The sequence below is a fragment of the Thermobia domestica genome, chromosome 4, assembly GCF_964235325.1.
Source record: "Thermobia domestica chromosome 4, izTheDome1.hap1.1, whole genome shotgun sequence".
Classification (NCBI taxonomy): Eukaryota; Metazoa; Arthropoda; class Insecta; order Zygentoma; family Lepismatidae; genus Thermobia; species Thermobia domestica.
In genome coordinates, this window is record NC_137457.1 from 304,991,107 (window position 1) to 305,013,587 (window position 22,481).

The following is a 22,481-nucleotide window of genomic DNA, read 5'->3' on the forward strand; positions in this document are numbered from 1 at the left end:
CTTCCAATGTTTAAGGAAACAAGACTTCCAAGCAAATAAAAAAACTCATATATTTTATAATGAATTGGACTATTAGTTTTAGAGCTTGGGAACAAAACGTAAGCATTTCACCAAAAATAGAAAAGAAAACTTGAATTTTTTAAATTGCTTACGAAACGTACAGTACCTTGAAAAGTTTTATTGGTCTCTACTCATATTTACGAAATCACCTAAAAGATTTCACAAATAAAATCAAACCATTTCAATTACTTCTTTCTAAAAATCCTAAATTCGAATGGGACACGACGAACTTTTCGAAAAGTTGAATTTAGACATTCTAAGAATATAATCTCTTCACCACTTCGATAGTAAACCGTAAATAAGAGCGTATTCTGACGCCTACTTGCATGCTACAATCCAGAAACAGGCATAAAATTTGAAATCTCGCTCTGCTCTTAGGATATAGTATAGATAAAATCTATTAAATTTCGTACCATGCAACTGTCATAAGGGTACATTATTTGACATACTTCACGACCATCCAATTAAGAGTGTTGCCAACCCAACAGAGTTTTGTCTAAATTATAGTCATGTTATTACATGTTTCAAATCTGCATATTAAACAAAAACTTAACAATACCACAACTATTTCTCAGTGTTACAAACTAAGGACGCTACAGTACCGCAATCATCCGTAAACATCCAAATTTTGGGGACCTCTACAATAGTAATAACGTAAATGAGATGAACACGTGTCAATACATATCGGAAGTATCTTAGAGTTGAATACTATAACCATGATATGACGTACTTGTAACAAGTAGAGACAAATCGAATACCATGACCATAATATGTCGTATTTGTAACAAGTAGGAACAAATCGAGTACTATGACCATGATATGACGTACTTGTAACAAGTAGGAACAAATCGAATACTATGACCATGATATGACGTACTTGTAACAAGTAGGAACAAATCGAATACTATGATCATGATATGACGTACTTGTAACAAGTAGGGACAAATCGAATACCATGACCATAATATGACGTATTTGTAACAAGTAGGAACAAATCGAATACTATGACCATGATATGACGTACTTGTAACAAGTAGGAACAAATCGAATACCATGACCATGATATGACGTACTTACAACAAGTAGCAACAAATCGAATACTATGACCATGATATGACGTATTTGTAACAAGTGGGAACAAATCGAATACTATGACCATGATATGGCAAATTTCTAACAAGTAGAAACAAAGTTACAGAGGCTTAAATATTTTACTTTATTCAAAAAGTATTTGCACATTACAAAATTTTATCTATTAATTTAAAAGACTTCGCACACAAGAAATGCTGTATTACTTACACTATTGCGACTTAATTCCCAAGAAAGTCGTTCCAGAGCCCTAGGGTAATCTTGAATAATGCTGTAAAACTTCATAGTATTAATGGCCAAAACCTCTACGTGGGTAGCAGCTACAATTCTCATGGAAGTGCGACTAGATTCCACGAAATCCAAGTTGCCAAAACAACTGAAATAGAGGATAATACAGAAAAATATCAAAGTTGTTGAAACGCGAAGAAACTTCTAGCTATGAAATCTAATGGATTTTAATCCGGAGACTGTGCTAGCCAGACTCTAGCATTTCTGTGATTTATTCTTCGACAAAAGAAACATATGCAATACCTTCTACATGATAACATGTTTAGGTAACAGAGTAAGTAGGGTATTTCTCAGAGTGGGGGTCTGTAAACTACTGCTGAGATTGCCAATTAACTGACTCAATTCAGTGTCTGTTTTCTCAGGTTAATTATGAGTCTCGATTACATCCTGTTAGATTCTTCAATTTTTCTAACAGAGGACGACAGCATTGCCACCTGATCCTTGATCCATATTCTTCACAGTTCTTCCTCAAGTTTTCTAACATATTATTGAGTTCTTTCTGATTACGTAACAAGCTCCATATCATCTACAAACCATATAAACGTAATCATTGTACCTCCTACCGAAATCCCGTCTTCATTATGCACGCTCTTGTTCACTATATTTTCTAGATAGATATTAAATAATATTGGCGAAAGACATCATCTCTGTCGAACTTCCCTTCCAATTACACTCTCCTCTCTCATTTCTTGCCCTATTCTAATAGTTACTAGCTGGTTCAAAACTAGATGGAAAACCAAAAATCACTGTTAAATAAATACAGTAATTGAGAACTACCTTGAATATTGAACATCAGGCAAAGCTTCTGCCCCTCGACTCCGTGGTTATTGCCGCATTCGGCGGCTCGCAACAGTCATTAAGTACACAAAGATTAAGCCAATGGTAACAGACCCCAAAGTTATTGCTGCATTCGGCGGCTCGCAACAGTCATTAAGTACACAAAGATTAAGCCAGTGGCTACAGACCCCAACGTTATTGCCGCATTCGGCGGCTTGCAACAGTGATTAAGTACACAAAGATTAAGCCAGTGGCTACAGACCCCAAAGTTATTGCCGCATTCGGCGGCTCGCAACAGTGATTAAGTACACAAAGATTAAGCCAGTGGCTACAGACCCCAAAGTTATCGCTGCATTCGGCGGCTCACAATAGTAACTATGTATACAGAGGGCATAATTGTGAGACGTTAAACTGAAAAATTTATTTTTTTCATGATTTTCTTCAGGTGTATAAATGTGTAACATTTTTACATTTCCTGTGTTAAAATGCATTCCAAGATATCTGCAGCCCACAGATGAAATGTACCAAATATTTGTCACAGCCTTACCAGTGTACTAATTGACGGGGGGATGCCAGGAATTTCCCCCTCACAAACATTTATCCGTCCTTTGGCGAAAAAAATTCATCCCTGGCAGGGATAACTTCTTCCCCTTCTAGAATTATTTCGAATAGTCATGAAGATAGAAACAATGGAACAACATTTATATTCTGTAGCAAAAACTAAAAAGGCGCACTTTTCTTTAAGTTGAAACAGTTTATGAAACATTTTTTTCTTCTCAACCTTGTAATCGTTAGAATCACACACTTTCGTCTCTTGCAGGAAATACATTACTTTTCCAGTAGCTAACTAAAGATGCTTGAAAGTGGTGTAAAAGTCACCAAATGTTTAGGTCTGCAATTCCTGGAAAAGTACTTGAGGGCTGATCAATAAAGATCATAAATGAATAAAACAATATTACCTGTATTAATCCTCCAAATGTTGATGGTATTTTTTTCAAAATAGTCCCCATTACATGCAATACACTTCTTCCGACGTTTTGTGAGTTATCAAGGACATACTGGAAGCCATTTTTGGACAGATCCTTCAAAATCGCCTGCGTAGCTTTCACCACTGCCCATGATGATGCGAAACGCCGTCCCTGGAGGTGTTTCTTCAAAGTTGGAAAAAGAAAGAAATCACAAGAGGATAAATCAGGGCTATATGGAGGATGGGGTACAAGGGAACGTTGATCTTCGCAAGATATTGAATAACAACATTGGCAATATGAGGTCTGGCGTTATCATGGTGTAGCATCCATTTGAAAGAAATGTGATCGTTTCCGATGAGTGTTACCTTGGAGGGTTTGCAATACACCCTTATAATATACTTCCGTGACAATTGTATGTGGTAGGATGACATGCTGGTACGCCATGCCTCGAATATCGAAAAATAAGATGACCATAATTTTGTTAGCAGAAGCAACCACTCTCTCGCTTTCTTGGGTGTTGATGATAAAGGAGACTTCCACACAGAACTCTGCTGCTTGGACTCAGGGTCATAATGATGAAGTCAACTTTCATCGGCAGCGATGCTTTTCGACAGAAACATAGCATCTTTTTGCATCTTTGATTTCTACTCCGAACAAACCTCCACACGCATAGCCTTTTGATCGGTAATGAGCACCGCACACACACACGTGACATATGCAGTTTGTCAGTGAGCAGCGTATGAGCAGAACCAAATGAAATGGCCATTCTTTGTGCTAGTTTTTTTAGCATGATTCGACAATCTTCTCTCATTATCACAGCAGTGCTGTTGATGTTCACTTCCGTCAGAGCAGTTACTGGAGCGCCGGATACACCTTCCTTTGAAGTTGATTGTTTCCCATCTTTAATCATTTTGAACCATCTTCGCGCTGTGCTATAGGGAAGAACAGACTTCCCATACGCCTCCTGTTACATCGCATATGCTTCAGCTGCTGTTTTCTTTAAGTGAAAGCAGAATTTCAATGCACTGTATCGTTCTTCGCGTGTCACTTCCATGCTGCCTTATGCGAAACTGAAACTCTGTGTGCTTGAACGGCTGCCAAAGTCACATTCCTGACGTCATGGCCTTTAAACTTGCTCGATCTATTCGTCACTTCTCCCACTATCATACGTCTTTCGTTTTCTGTGGCTTGCTGTTGTATTCACCTCATAAATAATGATGATCGGTCTTTATTAATCAGCCCACGTAGTTTCGCCTAGAAACATGTATATATTAGTAATACGAAGAGAATACTACTATTACTACCACTACTACTACTACTACTTTACAGGGTGTCTACTAAAATTCCAAAATGAAATTTCGTGACTTTTTCGTAACCTTTTCTTTACCAAATCATAAAATTTCCTAACATTTCCAAGAGCGAATTTGAGTGCGAATTAGGCAAAATTTTAATCCATGCGATAGAAACGTACTTTGCTTGCGATTTGGTAGCGTCTAAAGCCGACCATAGACATTTTTGGTGGTGAATATTGACATTTTATAGAACAAAACTTTCCAATCTGTACTTACATTTGTACAGTTACAAAAAAATCGTGACCCAAAAGCTAAATTTCGTGACTTTTTCGTGACTTTCGTGACCGTTTTCTGATTTCGTGACTTTTTCGTGACATTCGTGACCGATAGACACCCTACTACTACTACTACTACTACTACTACTACTACTAATAATAATAATAATAATAATAATAATAATAATAATAATAATAATAATAATAATAATAACAATGAGAACAATTTCTCCTGTTAGTGGAATTCACTCCCACTGAGAAAGATATTCAATTCACACTCTGATTATAATATACACCCAATGTTCTTTATACTGTAAATAAATAAATAAATCATTTTGATTAGTCTTTCTCAGTAGGTTATAGGTATTAAATAATTACAATTATATACTCATACCTTCCTACGTGTAAGTTGCACAGCTTAGTGCCATCAATAGCATACACACTGATTTTCCCCTTGTTTACAAACCAAATATCACTCAGCACTTGATCACAGTTGACAATGGTAGCTCCTTTGGTAAAATACTGTTCTTGGAAATTTGTGCTTATCATTCGTAACAGTGATTCGTGACCATGTATAAGAACAGGGGCCTGAAAAGTAAAAGAAAAAATACACGAAAATATTTAAGGCAGCAAAATATTTTTTTCCTGACAATTATGTTGCAACATTACGCTGTACCCCGTATATCATCTGGATATATACTCCTAGCAGACTCCTCCCTCGTAGGGTTGCCAACCGTCCGGTATTTTACCGGAGAGTTGAGTTTTTGATTTCCTTGTCCGATGTCCGGTACGACCTCAAAACCGAAAGTTAAATGTCATGTAACTGTTCCTCTTACTAGTTCTGTTCTCTATTTTATTCAGATCATTTTTTTTTTAAAACCGTGGAAAGTAGATTTAGTTGAATCTGGATTCTAAAATGAACCACATTTGACAACTGGCTGATCACGACCATAGCACAATTCCATTTCACACCGAAATTGTTGTTCCATCGCAGTGATGTCATCGTTTGCAAGGTGACAGTGATGCTAGTTTTTTTTTTTTTTTTTTTTTTTTTTAAATGTAGCACATTTGGAGAGGCATTTAGCCACACAAATATACGAAATGCTGATAGCCTTAAATACCGGTATAGCTTATTTTATGAAACACTTGCCATTTTTGGCCTTTTTTAGAGTTTAAGACAGGAAAAATTTACTGAACTTATCAAACCTGCTATAAGTGAACAAAATAACATTTTCAACAGCGCAGCTAGCACTGGTTCATCCTCAGCTACATCTTCCAATTAAATTATGGATCCAGATCCAGTAAAAGTATGTAGGCATGATGAGTCATTACCAGCCCCAGTGAAGCTGGTGAAACTTATTTTTCAAGTATATTTTGTGCATGTTATAATTATATTGTCAACTATATTTGCTTTTCTGTTTTAAATACAATGTATTATTGATGGTACACTACAAAAATTACATGTACCGACTCAACCAAAACTCGAATAAGTACGTTTAATAAATGCTTCCAAAAGTAATTAAAGTTATTAAATTCGAACTCTGAATCGCTCAATTTTAGGTAATCACTTTCAGATTGTTTACATTTTTGACGAGCGATGATGTCACAATCTTAAGAGTATACGTACTTGAGGAGGGTGTCTGATATTTACATTTTCAAAAGTTGCCAACCCTACTCCTTCGTTTTACGCCCAAATTGTCAGAATTTTCCTTAACTAAGTTCCTATAATAGCCCCCGATGTCGCCTGATTTCAACACTAGAGATACACAAAGAAAGCCTGGATTTGGGGGATGGAAGTTTTTCCCATAAAAGCTGGGTTTTTGGAGGGGAAAACGGAAATTCTCGTTTTCTTGACTTTCTATGGTTTCCTTCTTCATCAGACTAAATAAAAAAAAATCCTGTAAACAAATATATTTAGATCACAAAAAATTTTTAACCCTTCCAAGCCTATACATATATAAATCTATACACTTCGTGTAACAAACCAAACAGATGTTTATACAAACAACAGATATTCATGCATACAACACGCGACAATTAAACGGCATTTACGTAGTACAACAAAATTACTCCAAATACCAAAAAAAAAAAAAAAAAATGTATATTTAAATTGTACGAGACTTTATAATATGTTACCATCACATTATAAAGAGGTAAATTTTAATACCCAAAACAAAATTCGTACTCTGTTACTTTCTAAAGCATATTATTCAGTTCAGGAATTTGCAAATGATAACGATGTATGAATATGATGTAATGATGTAACAAATTTAACATGTGATGTTTGTTTATAATTGTGTACTACAAATGGTGTAATAAATTGTAATTACAATTTGCATTTATATACATATGACAACTGTAGAACTTATAGGAGATACTCTCCATATTGTAAGTCAAAACAGGCAAAATAAATAAATAAATAAATAAATAAATAATCTCTTTCGCTTTCCTATAGGGGATTCTATAAAACATCTTTACAACATTTACTATTTATAAGTACTAGGCTCAGCCCGGGGTTGGCTATCTTTATTAGTTTCCAGGGGGGGGGGAGGCACAATGGCTCAGTAGCAGAGCGATTACCTCTGCTGCATAGGGTCACTGGTTCTATCCCCGACCAAGTAATTTTGTGGTGGACAACATCCTATCCGTGGGTTTTCTCTGGAAACTCACGTTTCCTCCCATACTCTCATTCTACCGATTCTTTCATCATTATTCACTTGCCTTAATCATTCGTCTTCCTTAGCCTAATGGGCATAATCGTGTGACGCTAAACTGAAAGTTTTCGTTTATTGATTTATCTGTTTATTTATTTATTTATTTATTTATTTATTTATTTATTTATTTTTGTTTCCGAACTGGTATGTCATTGATGGCTAGCAAGTGTAATGCAAACTAACGTATCATGCTAGATTGTCTGACCACTCTTATCAAGTTCCTGAAAGTTACACATCTTGTCATATGCGTTACACAGGTTTCCTAAATTCATACAGGCAGACAAGAAAAAAAAAAAAGTATCATAAACCAAGAAAAAGAGATACAAAACAAACCAAACCAATAGAAACCAAAGTCACCTAAAAGAAGAAGAGTGGTTTACCAACTCTTTGTGTTTTGGAAGCACAAATACCAAAGTGAAATACTTAGGTGAGATAAATATGACCTCATTGGTGCAGTGAAACGAGCAACTTTTGAACGAAAAATTATTTTGTTTCTTAATGCATCGCGTATTTTCTCCTAAATATTGTACCATAATAATAATAATAATAATAATAATAATAATAATAATAATAATAATAATAATAATAATAATAATAATAATAATAATAATAATAATAATAATGTTAATTACTACAAAACATCGATAATTCAGTTAGATAGATAGGGGAAGAGAGAAAGCATAAATAACTTCACCATGGAATTATACGAGGGGTGTCCGGAAATATGTTTCCCCGCTCGTTTTCCCCCAGGAAAGCGAACAGCAATGTGGGAAACAAGACAGCGGTTGCGCGCGCAACACACCCAGACACAAGTGGGTATCGTTCGCTCGATATCCTGCAGATGGCGCCGTCGCAGCTCCTGCGCAAAGCGGAGACGAGTCTCTTAGTCTGAGCCTGGTAGCTATGGTGAGAAGGCGCGTTTTCACGTCGTGGTCAAAGGAGGAAGTACAAGCGGTTGTCCATTATGAATGAGCACGTGACGTATCGGAAGCAGAAATCTATAACCACCTCGTGGAAGTCTATGGGTCTGATGTGATGTCGACATAAATGGTGTGGAGATGGTGTCGCCAATTCAGTGAGGGACGGCAGCAAGAGCTGGACACACCGAGACCGGAAGGACGTGCACGGCCACTACAGACAAAAATGTCAGAATGGTGGATAAAGAAGACTCTCGGTGGTAGGCGCTTTGGAAGCAATGCTGAAGTCACAGAAGCTGGTCAACGCTTATTCCGTATGCAGAGCCCTTTTTTTTTTTTTTTTTAAGAGTTTTGAAGCTTATAGACCGGTATGACAAATGTCTCAATATACGTTGTACTTATATGTAAAAATAAAGGTACGCCTGATCTTTAATATCACATGCTATTTTTGGTCTTGCATCCCGACATCTGTCCACATTGAAAAAAAAAGTCCATTTCTTCCTTTCTTGTATAGTAACTTTGAAAATTACGTCTGTTTCCATAACATTTCCTTCATCAGGTCCATCAAGCAGCGTGAAAGATTTTCCTTTCGATTAACGCATGTAGTTTCAGCAATGTTTTCCTTTGGATTAATGCTTGTAGAGTTTCAACAATGTTTTCCTTTCGATTAACGCTTGTAGAGTTTGAGCGGCATTTTCTATTGGATTAACAATTGTATGGTGTCAGCAATGTTTTCCTTTGGATTAACGCTTGTAGAGTTTCAACAATGTTTTTCTTTGGATTAATGCTAGTAGAGTTTCAACAATATTTTTCCTTTGGATTAATGCTTGTAGAGTTTCAGCAATATTTCCCTTTGGATTAATGCTTGTAGAGTTCCAACAATATTCTTCCTTTGAATAAATGCTAGTAGAAGTTTCAACAATATTCTTCCTTTGGATTAATGCTTGTAGAGTTTCAGCAATATTTGTCTTTTGGATTAATGCTTGTAGAGTTCCAACAATATTCTTCCTTTGGATTAATGCTTGTAGAGTTTCAGCAATATTTCCCTTTGGATTAATGCTTGTAGAGTTTCAGCAATATTTCCCTTTGGATTAATGCTAGTAGAGTTTCTACAATATTTTTCCTTTGGATTAATGCTTGTAGAGTTCAGCAATATTTTTCTTTTGGATTAATGCTAGTAGAGTTCCAACAATATTCTTTCTTTGGATTAACGCTTGTAGAGTTCCAGCAATATCTTCTTTTGGATTAATGCTAGTAGAGTTTCAACAATATTTTTCCTTTGGATTAATGCTTGTAGAGTTTCAGTAATATTTCCCTTTGGATTAATGCTTGTAGAGTTTCAACAATATTTTTCCTTTGGATTAATGCTTGTAGAGTTTCAGAAATATTTTTTTTTATTAATGCTTGTAGAGTTCCAACAATATTCTTCCTTTGGATTAACGCTTGTAGAGTTTCAGCAATATTTCCCTTTGGATTAATGCTGGTAGAGTTTCAACAATATTTTTCCTTTGGATTAATGCTTGTAGAGTTTCAGCATTATTTTTCTTTTGGATTAATGCTTGTAGAGTTCCAACAATATTCTTCCTTTGGATTAACGCTTGTAGAGTTTCAGAAATATTTCCCTTTGGATTAATGCTGGTAGAGTTTCAACAATATTTTTCCTTTGGATTAATGCTTGTAGAGTTTCAGTAATATTTCCCTTTGGATTAATGCTAGTAGAGTTTCAACAATATTTTTCCTTTGGATTAATGCTTGTAGAGTTTCAGAATTTTTTTTTTTTTTTTTTATTAATGCTTGTAGAGTTCCAACAATATTCTTCCTTTGATTAACGCTTGTAGAGTTTCAGCAATATTTCCCTTTGGATTAATGCTGGTAGAGTTTCAACAATATTTTTCCTTTGGATTAATGCTTGTAGAGTTTCAGCATTATTTTTCTTTTGGATTAATGCTTGTAGAGTTCCAACAATATTCTTCCTTTGGATTAACGCTTGTAGAGTTTCAGCAATATTTTTCCTTTGGATTAACGCTTGTAGAGTTTCAGCAATATTTTTCCTTTGGATTAACGCTTGTAGAGTTTCAACAATATATTCTTTGTATGCTATTGCCCTAGTTTACCTTAGTAACAAGCGCATATATTAAACGGGATTTATATTGATAAACTATAACTTAATATTCAAGGTATCCGAGAAATCCCCATACCCTTAGGTTTGAGTATCACAAAGAGCAATTCGTAAGTGTAAATTTAGTTTATTTATTTCTTACATACAACAGCTGAGCACTTATATACAACCTGTGTCCAGTAGCTCTGTATGTACGCCATCGTCCTGTACACACGGATATATGCGTCTCCATGTCCTCTTTCACATGTTTCCGAGCATCTAATGAGTAATCTTACGAAAGTCTTTCCCCGTTTCTTCCAAAGATTGCAAGCAAAGATTCTAAGCAAGATTGCTGTACGAGGTGCTGCTTTGAGAAAATGATCTCTAAACGCAATTACTACCTATTTCCTTGTTTACCTGTGTGTGTGTGTGCTCGTTCGTATACACACCAACTATGTAACAGCAATCATTGACATCTGCCATGGCTTCACAACTGAAATGCTGCACGCAAATTTGAAATCAGGGATACCAGATAGAGCTGTCTGTGGTTATGAAATCAGTGTTACCAATACTAGAAATAAAATTACACTGACATTGCTCTCTCTGTGATACTCAAATCTAGACGTACGAGGATTTCTCGAACATTCTGTAGATATCAAAATTTAATTAAATTATAATATGAAACAAAGTTCTCGGAATTTTGGAAACATATCGCGTACAAGGAATGCAAAATGAAGCAATTAGGTTTTACCAAGCTCTAAGCTCTGATTGCCTAAATCTAAAGTAGTGGGTTCATTATTTTTCCTATGAAATTATTATTAAAAAACAAAAATGGATAATGGATCAGAGCGTTACATAAAGTGATTTTTTATTATACAAAAGAAGCAATCTACGAGGGTAGGTCAAAAATTATCCGCAACGTTGACATAACTCTTTTTACATTATTCATACTGACCACTGTCCTCGTGTATTTTATTGTTATGCTGTTGTGGTCATGCTATGAAAGTTTGATGCTAATTCCTCCATTTGTTTTCCTTTTGTTGCAGATAGATCATGGCCACTTCATGAGAAGTTTGCACCAAAGAGGAACAACAAATAGTGATCCGGCTTTTGTAGTCGGAAGGTGTATCACGAACCAATGTGCCACTTCATCAATAGTCACTTGTCTATCTAACAGAAACATGTCACGTGCACGCTCAATGTTGTTATCATTTGTGGCCGTCGATGATCGTCCAGCTCCTTCCTCATGCGTAACACCTGTGCGACTATTTTTGGATTTTTCAATCCATTCGTAGACACTCTGTTGCGGCAAGACGCTGTTCCCATATTGTGCCGAAAGTCTTTGATGGATTGTAGCCCCAGGTACCCGCCTTCCGACCACAAAAACCAGATCACTGCTTGTTGTTCCTCTTTGGTGCAAACTTCTCATGAAGCGGTCATGATCTATCTGCAACAAAAAGAAGACAAATGGAGGAATTAGGATCAAACTTTCATACTTTCAAACTTGTACTGGAGCGGCCATGATCTATCAGCAACAAAAAGAAGACAAATGGAGGAATTAGGATCAAACTTTCATACTTTCAAACTTGTACTGGAGCGGCCATGATCTATCAGCAACAAAAAGAAGACAAATGGAGGAATTAGGATCAAACTTTCATACTTTCAAACTTGTACTGGAGCGGCCATGATCTATCAGCAACAAAAAGAAGACAAATGGAGGAATTAGGATCAAACTTTCATACTTTCAAACTTGTACTGGAGCGGCCATGATCTATCAGCAACAAAAAGAAGACAAATGGAGGAATTAGGATCAAACTTTCATACTTTCAAACTTGTACTGGAGCGGCCATGATCTATCAGCAACAAAAAGAAGACAAATGGAGGAATTAGGATCAAACTTTCATACTTTCAAACTTGTACTGGAGCGGCCATGATCTATCAGCAACAAAAAGAAGACAAATGGAGGAATTAGGATCAAACTTTTAGCATGACCACAACAACATAACAATAAAATAAACGAGGACAGAGGTCAATATGGACAATGTAAGAAAAGTTATAGCTACACTGCGGATAATTAGTAACCACGATTGACGGTCAAAATTAAAAGGCCGGGGAAAAGTCACACTGCGGGAAAGTCATAAAAAGTACATTTTCTATCACATACACACTATTGTGATCACAATGCTGCATGATACTATTGTACAGTATATGATACTCACTATAACCTTATAAATACTTCATATTTTGTTTGAATTCAGCAAGTAACTTTCATCTATTTTAACTTTAGATAACGAAATTTTACCTACATTTTGAAGGGTGTTCCGATACAGTGCCAAACAAAAGTCCTCCTTGAGCAACGGATGCAATTTATGATGCACGTCACTGGCCTGTATACCTTTCGTTTTCGTCCAGATATGTTCAAAATGGTCAATGATAGATCTAGACATGAAAAGAGAAATGATAAAGAGTATGGCTTGTTACATAATTATATACATCCAATGTTCTTTACATTGTAAATTAATAAATATATCATCCTTATTACAGTCTATATATTAAAATGCTAAGTTTACATGTTTGTGGTCAAGAAAAGTTTATATGTTTGTGGTCATTTCTTTTGACAATGATATCTCAGAAATCATAAGCTCTAAAAAGATGCCGTTATCACTGATCAATTGCAAATTTTGTGTAGCTTGTTTAGTTCTAATTGAATATTTTTTTTTTTAAAAAAAAGTAGCCGTTATGTCTTTATTATATTTATTTATAATAGGTTTCAGATACAGCACTAGGCCATTTTACACTGAAACATTTTAACAATTTGATAGCATAACAATTCAATAACAATTTGAGGTCAAGATGGTACAATACAACAGCGACATTACAAAAAATAGCTTATTTATAGATGATCTGAAAGTATACTCACTTGAAAAAAACGTCTACAGTTCCTCTGGTAACTGATTGTAGGTACTGACAATTCGGTTTAGAAGGGACCTTTGGACAATATTAACTCTCGAAGCTCGAGTGTAAAAGAGATCACTAGACCGTGTTGTTCTAGCGGGTACGCGAACATTGATCTGACTTAACAACTGTTCACATGATATGTGGCCATTTACAATTTTTTGCAAGAATATTAGATCAGGAATTTGTTTCTCACTAGGGGAGGTTTGATATTGAGGGATTTTAAAACGTCATTTTTTGGAAGTGTTCGGAGGTGAGGTTCTGGGTAGGATACAATGGCTAAAAAGAAATGAATTACGAAATTTATTTTTTTTAGATGAGTGGGGCAAGCCATATACCAGATAGGAGAACAGTACTCAATAGTGGGAGCAACATATGACTTATAGAACAAGCTTAAGTAATTAGGATTTTTTATGTCAGTGAAGCGATAAAGGAGCCCCAGTTTTCTAATAGCAGTAAAAGATATTGTGCTTATATGATCAGCAAAAGTAAGCTTACTGTCAATGATAACACCAAGATCTCTGAAAGAGGAGACAGGATTTATGTTCTTATGACCAATTTTGTAAATGTCTTTTATAGGTTATTATTATTATTATTATTATTATTATTATTATTATTATTATTATTATTATTATTATTATTATTATTATTATTATTATTAGAAATCGTAATAGAAGCACATTTTTCGATGTTTAAGCTAAGTTTCCAAGAGTTATACCAGTTGAAAAGAATTGAAGCATCATGTTGAAGAGCAAGCGCATCGTACTCGGATTGAACTTGTCTGTAGAGTTTGCAATCACCAGAGAATGGAAGAATATTGGTAGAGCTGTTTGTGAACAAAGAAGGCAGATCGTCCATGTATAATAGTAATAGAAGTGGACCCAGAGCACTGCCTTGAGGAACTCCAGAAGTTACGGGAATAAAATCAGAAAAGTAACCTGAAACTCGTTGTGTCCTATTATTGAGGTAGGTTTCCAGAAGACTAAGCAATTTGCCATGTAAATTGAATCTAGAATTGAGTTTGTATATAAGAAGATTGGGTGGAAGGGAATCGAAAGCCTTAGCCAGGTCCAAATACAAAATATCCAGTTGAGAATTTTCTGAGAGGCTGTCCGCAGCATCGGACAGAAGAACAGACAAATTAGTAACACAAGATTTTCCTGGCAAATAGTCGTGTTGTGAGGAGTCTATAAATGAAGCAACAAATTGAAAGATCCTGTTTTCGATGATCTTTTCATAAACGAGTGAGAGAGGTGATAATAAAGAAATAGGTCGATAGGAGGACACATCATTTTTATTCTTACCAGACTTATGAATAGGAGTGATATTAGCTCTCTTCCAACAGTTGAGAAAGACACTTTCTGCAAAACAGCCATTTAGTAAATTCGAAAGGGGTTGAGAAAGCGAACTGGCAACACTGCGTAGGAAGCAAGTGTAAATATTATCTGGCCCTAAGGCGCGCTGCTGGGACAATATCAAGAGAAGAGAAAGTACTTAAGTCGGAGTGCTACTGATAAAAGACAAAGATTCAGAACAAACAGGTTGAAGAGGGTAGGGGAAGGAAGGAGATGTGGGAGGGGATGAAACAAAACTAATGGCAAAATATTCGTTAAACACCTTTGCCCTGTCTTTTTCATTTACACATGCATTTTTGTAGGTCAGTTCTGTCGGTATACGAGAACTATTTCTTCGGTTGTTTACTAGGGTTCAGAAACGCTTAGGGTTATTACTTGTATCGATTGTAATGTGTTCAATGTACTCCTCATACTTTCTTTTCATAAGATATTTACTATGTCTTCCAATATCTGTAAAGTTCTTGTAGGTATATTCACTGGGAAAATCCTTCCATAGCTTCCATGCACTTTTTTTGTTGCGAAGTATGCACTTTAGTTCCTCATCAAACCACGGGGGGAACTTTGAAGAAGGTATTTTACGGAAAGGCATAAAATCTTTATCCACAGCCTGTGACGTCAGTAAATAAGTCAGCTGCATCGTCAACTGAGCTTGAGGCAAGTAAGTACCATGGAAAAGTATGATGAACTTGACGTATTTCACTCCAAGGGACCTTTTTCCACTGGGGTAAAGAAGACACTGATTTTTGCCGTTGATATATTTTGTGTTTGACGTGAGGAAAGAACACACTGAGGGAATCGTGATCATATGGGGAAAAAGTTTAACTTAGGGACCACAACCGTCGATTTGTGGGTTGACACAATATAGTCCAGGTTACTATCGCCTCTAGTAGAATACGTATTATGCTGTGCTAAGCCCAGAGCAAGTACCGGTATAAAATTGTCAAAAACCAAGAGTCATTATTATAGTTTTTAGAATGTGGGGGAAAACCAGTCAATGGAGAGATTGAAATCTCCAAGAAGTGTTGCATTGCAGTCTGCTACGGCGGCAATCATAGAGTCACGACATGCTTCCAGTATGTACAACGGAGAGTTTTGTGTGGTCGATAAAAGCAGCCTATGAGTTGTTTTGGACCGTTTGGAATGTTTATTTCAACCCATAAGATTTCACAGTTCTCACTGTATAAGTCGTTACGTTCTTTACTTTTTACACCACCATCACGTGAACCCCTGTCCCTTCTGTATCTAGTAAAGCTATTGGAGAATGGCAGTTCACAATCAAGCACATCATCAGTCATCCAAGTTTCAGAAAAAACTAAACAGTCATATTCTAGAAATTCAGGTAAATGTATTTCGCAGTCAATTAGTTTGTTTTCAATGGAGCGAACGTTTTGATAATAGATAGAAAGGGCATGGCCCTCACTGGGTCCCGGATTAAGGTGGACATCACCACTAAGCAGAACGATCAGCAGTAGGTGGTGCCATCTATTGATAGATTTCTTACCTGAAGCTGTCTGCCCGGAAGAAGAAGGTTTCGTAATGACATTCCAAAGAGCCTTTGAAAAGGATGATGCAGGAAAAGAAAAAAAATCCTTTCAAAGCAAAACAGATCACAAACACAACACTGAGAGCCACATTGTTTTTCAATATCACACCATCGTACAGATACAGATAACCAAAACGCTCTAACACTCGGACAAACCAAACAAAAACTTAAGAATATCAGAGCAAAACAAAACACCGACACACCACTAGACGCCATCTTGAATTGAATTTTTTAGGGGTAAACAGGAAGTACTGACACTTTAGAAAGTAACGTATCATATCCTACGAGTTAAACATCCCAACACCACCCATTTGTATATAGGGGTAGTATATCTCTCCGGCGTTTGTTTCGCAGCTAAATGATAATGAAAAACGAAGGATAACCATTTCTCCAGTCTAAGATGAATCTTTATTGCTTGGAGTGTTTTGCCCAATGAACACTATATATCACTGACATTATAATTAAATGTGAAATGTATATATGCTTGTTATATATTGCATACAAGAAGAACGGTAACACTGATCATACATGAATTAGAAACTCCAACCGGAATTAGGTTCAAAACTTGCAAACGGTGCGAGATAGTTAAAAATAATCTAAAAAAATCTCCCCTTTACGGTACGCCCTGCCGATTTTTTTTTTAAAATCAAGACGTCTTTCACTTGTGTTTGTAAAGGGACATGTAGAGATGTTGTGAGAAATGACAAGGAGATTCATGCTCATATGTAATTGATGCGCTGTGTAGAGAGCGCAAGTTCAGCTAGTATATATAAAAATGAAAGTGACTCTTTTTTTAGCATAACTCTCAAATCACAAGACCGATCTCAATCAAAATTTCAACATAGATGAAGTTCGGGTCTGGGAGCGATGTTATTATTTAACTTTGACGGTACAAGGTAGGGGAGGGGGAGGATATATATATACGAGATGTGGCAATTAAATAACAAGACTGCCCATTTCCTGTCGCGCAGGATCGTGGGGGGAAGGTAGCTAATGATGTGCTGTTGATCTTGAACCTTCATGAGCAGTCACTGTTTGTTTCATGATTCTGAAAGCTTTTCTTTTCTTTGCAGGCTTCCACGAAGAGGACAGTGTTCTGTAGTAGTGCCGGAATTATGGTGAACAGTAAAGTTGAGCAGCGCATTAACATCAGATTTTTAGTGAAATTAAACAAAACACCGATGGAATGTTGTGCAATGTTAAAATAGGTGTATAGCAATAATGCTATGTCACGTGCGCGAGTTTTCGAATGGCACAAACGATTTTCAGAAGATAGGGAGGAGGTTGAAGATGGTGAACGACCCGGCCGCCCTTTGAGTTCAAGAACGGACGAAAATGTTCAAAAAGTTAATTAGCTTGTGAGGAAAAACAGACGTCTGAGCATTCGGATGATCGCAGACATGACGAACATTAACAAAGAGACAGTAAGACAAATTTTGCATGACAATTTAAACATGACAAAAGTTTGTGCAAAAATTGTCCCGAAAAACCTCTCTCAGGAATAAAAAGGCATTCGAAAGACCATTTGCTGTGACGTCATGGAACGACTCAAAGCAGAACCAGACTTGCTAACACGTGTCATCACATGTGATGAAACATGAATTTTCCAGTATGACCCCGAGACTAAGCGTCAATTCATGCACTGGAAGACTCCCACATTGCCAAGAATGAAAAAAGCATAGTAAGACTATTCATGGCTTTGGATTGATTATTTTAACAAAAGAGACACTGACCAAAGCTTAAAACCCACTTTATTTTAAATTATAATTTGTAACTGTTTCGGATATCTAGCATATCCTTCTTCAGACACTATCGAAAATAAATGAAAATACAGACATATATATATAATTATTGTTATCTTATAATTATTATACATATATGTCTGTATTTTCATTTATTTTCGATAGTGTCTGAAGAAGGATATGCTAGATATCCGAAACAGTTACAAATTATAATTTAAAATAAAGTGGGTTTTAAGCTTTGGTCAGTGTCTCTTTTGTTAAAAGAAAAAAGCATGAATGAGCAAGTCGAAAGTGAAGGCAATGGTCATCTTTTTTTTAACGATATCAGGGGTATCATCATGACTGAATGGGTGCCTCAGGGTCAAACGGTGAATCACACCTACTACAAAGAAGTCCTAATCAAGCTGAGGGAAAGAATAAGGAAGAAGATACCGGAATTTTGGAAGAACGATGCATGGATCCTCCACCAAGACAATGCGCCTGCCCATAATGCCCTTTCTGTGAAGCAGTTTTTAGCAGCCAAACGCATTCCTGTGCTCGACCATCCTCCGTATTCCCCAGACCTGGCTCCCTTGTGACTTTTATTTATTCCCAAAAGTGAAAAGTGCATTGAAGAAAACACATTTTCAGTCTGTGGAAGAGTTGAAACGAAAAACGGTAGAGTTTTTGAACAGTGTGACATCTGATGATCTATAGCATTGCTTTGAACAATGGAAGACACGTATGCAGAGATATATAGATAGGGGAGGGGAGTATATTGAAGGGGATAACAGTCAATTGTAACTTTCGTTGCAACACATCACATTTATGACACCATTCTCATTATTTAATTGCCACATCTCGTGTATATACAGGGTGGGCCATTTTAATTAATCCACGGAAATATCTGAAAAATGATAAAACATAGAAGAAGTTTTTGAAGTACACGTTATATATTGCTAAGGGGGAAAACCAATTCCGCCAAAAGTACCCCTCTTCGCCCCCCGTAAATGGGGATAACGGGGGGTAACTTTGAAATGTCAAATGGGAACATGGGTCGAGTAATACCTCGTTCGAAAGGTCTTGGAAAATTAAGTAACGCTGTACCAAAAGATGTTTCATGTTGTGCACCAGTTTCAAAATGGCCGCCATGATATGGTTCGGAAACTCCAGTACCCGTAGTATGAAAACCATGGAAGGTAAATGAATGGAACAAAATTGAAATACGTAAATATCATAGGGCATATCGAATGATGTAGTCCCTGTGATCCCAGTGGCCTCCCTGAAGGTGTCTTGTGGGCTAACTTCAAAATTTCAATGTCCGACCGGACAACGGTTCGGGCGTACGCTTGACCTATCCAATGCTGTTTGGAAGGCAGACTTCATGCATAGAGAATTGGTGCACTAAGTTAACGCGGATGGCCACAGTTACATTTTGATTAACTATAAAGGCGGATTTTCATGTGTCCTTTACCTCCGTGAGTTGCGAGCGATTGTGCTAAACAGCCAATGAAATCACGCATCGGAGATGGCGCGCTACACTCGCGTCAGAGTAGAAATTTGTTCAATTCTGACGGAAGTAGCGCGCGTACACTATTGTATTCACTGACTAACATGGCGGAAGTCGCAAACTTTCTATTTTACGCATGCGCATTAGCTAGGGAGTAGTAATTTGGCGCAATACACGCACGGATGTATGAAAACGAAAATAATTTACGGTGAATACGCTACATGTGATGCTTCCGTTCTAACGCGGGCATGAAAATCCGCCTTTAGCATTCATGTCATATTGTAAGCTTGAGGGACGAAACGGTGTGTACGTATATCCCCGAAATGCTTTCTGAATAAACAGCACGCATTGCATAAAAGTTTCTCTTCTTTTAGTCACTACAGCGTCATCCTTACAAACAAATGTTTCAACCACACCATATCTATTTGTAAGGTTAGCCTTAATTTACGAATTAAAGTAGAGTTCTCGTTTGAACTTTCACTTTATTTTCCACCCCACTCACATACAGAGCGCAGGGAGAGATTATTTTGCAGGATTTGGATTTCTCTCTATACATTATGACAATTTTACTCTAATATTTTTATCTCTGTTGTATTATTCTCGAGCCTTGGAACGCCTCCGTGGTTTTCCTATTTAATTTTCGTTATTTTCATTTATCTCTAACAGTATTCATACTATGGGCACTAGACGTTTTCTTAGACACAGTCACCATGTCTTTGTGATCATTTTGAAAACGGTGTCTCATGTCGAAAATTTTCTTACAGAAGCTGTTTGATATTAATTTGTCTATGTAACGTGATGTTACTCACTTCAAGCTGCTATTTGAAATTTTCAAGTTGGCCCCGGATACCTTTCAGTTGGCCCTTGGAGTCACCCCGACAACACCTCTCGATGTGCCTTACGTCAGTTAGCTACTCCAGTTTTTCTTTTGTTGATTTATCTCCAATCGCTTTCATACTACGGGTACTAAACCTTTTCTCTGACACGGATACTATGTTTCGGCAGCCTTTTGAGAACACTACCATTTCACATCAATCGTTTTCTCCTGCAATATGTTAGATTTTGCAAGATTTATCGAACGAGGTACCACTCGACTCATGTTACTATTTGAAATTTTGAAGTTAGCCCCCAATACCCCTTCAGGAAGGCAACTGGGATCACAGGAATCGTTATGCCACACCGTTCGTTATGCCCTATGATATTTACGTATTTCAATTTTGTTCCATTCATTTACCTTCCATGGTTTTCACACTATGGGTACTGGAGTTTCCGAACCATATCATGGCGGCCATTTTGAAACCGGTGCACAATATGGAACATCTTTTGGTACAGCGTTACTTAGTTTTCCAAGACCTTTCGAACGAGGTATTACTCGACCCATGTTCCCATTTGACATTTCAAAGTTACCCCCCGTTACCCCCATTTAGGGGGGACGGGGAGGGGTACTTTTGGCGGAATTGGGTTTCCCCCTTAGCAATATATAACGTGTATTTGAAACATTTCTTCTATGTTTTATCATTTTTCAGATATTTCCGTGGATTAATTAAAATGGCCCACCCTGTATATATATATATATATATATATATATATATATATATATATATATATATATATATATATATATATATATATATATATATATATCGGGTGTTCTAAAAATGGCGCCCACGGACCACAATGTACTATTCTACAGGTCAAAGTAAAGTGAAAATGTTATATGATGATATGCCCTCTGGGGCCTCCTTCGGACGCTGTGGGGAATTAAAATTTCACAATGTGGCAACGTCGCAGATTAACTTGGAGCCATTAGCATTACTCTACGAATACAACAAGCAGTTGAATCGACTGCTACACTAATAAGTGATGCTAGTGTCAATCAACATCGACTTTAGCTGACATCTGGAAAGAATGGATATAACTACTTGATAGATTGGTAGATCTAATCTATGGTTCTTTATTTTCGACGTTGCCACATAGTGCACTTTGTGTCTCCAGACGAGGGCTCGAAAAGTATACAAATATATATGTTTTTTGGCTTTATTTTGACTTATAGAATAACGCCCTGTGGTCCGTGGGCACCATTTTTAGAACACCCGATATATATAAAACTTAATAACTCTTGAACCACGAAACCAATCTCGATCAAATTTGCCACATAGATAAGGTTCGGGTCTGAGATGGTTTTTATCATTTAACTTTGACAGTGCAACGTAGGGGAGGCGGAGGGGAAAGATATATAAAAATGAACGAAAATGATCGATATTAGTGTCGAATCCATGGTTTTCAGAGTTGCTGAGATGAACAGTGACACTTCGGGTGACGTTAAAATACAAATTCAGTCCCGCAACTTAGGGAAGCGGGGAGCCTACGGCTGAACCTCGCCTCATGAATAAACGCATTTTAAATTCAATTCAAATGATCGAAAATGATCGATAATAGTGTCGAATCCATAGTTTTCGGGGTCGCTGAGACGAACAGTGACACTTCCGATGCCGTTTAAATCCGAATTCATCTTTCATTAGTACTTTATGTCCAAAATGAAACGTATTCTCCCCGTGAGAAAAAAAAATTTATTCTGCTATTGAATTTTCTCTCTCTAACAATTTTCCTTCCTCACCATTACTCCCAGAATTCACCCCATTTCACTACTTGCTTTCTTTTTCCACTAATCTCCTTCCACTTATGTGACTGAGTCTAATATGGCATCCGACTAGATACATTACAATTACTGATCTATTCTCTTTCTTTTCGATGAAGTATTTAGCGAAAGTGCTCGTAGTTTATCTTTTTGTTGGATTCAAAGATTCATTATATTTCAGTCGAAAATGTTCTTTTAGGCCTTATATCTGGAGAACTACATATAGTGTACCGAAACCCAAACTATCACTTAACTTAGTATGCTTATTTCGCAGAAATACG

At 36.7% G+C, this 22,481-nt stretch overlaps 1 protein-coding gene across 2 annotated transcripts in view; it reads right to left on the reverse strand.

Moving 5' to 3' along the window:
* Positions 1 to 22,481, reverse strand: part of LOC145684271 (uncharacterized) — a 323,824-nt gene that overhangs the window by 77,593 nt on the left and 223,750 nt on the right. For both annotated transcript variants that reach the window (XM_081756414.1, XM_081756415.1), the window contains exons 25-27: positions 12,785 to 12,917; positions 5,144 to 5,337; positions 1,360 to 1,525 (exon numbers count right to left, since the gene is read on the reverse strand). In XM_081756414.1, the coding sequence (XP_081612540.1) occupies positions 1,360 to 1,525; positions 5,144 to 5,337; positions 12,785 to 12,917 (493 nt within the window). The remainder of the gene's footprint in view (positions 1 to 1,359; positions 1,526 to 5,143; positions 5,338 to 12,784; positions 12,918 to 22,481) is intronic.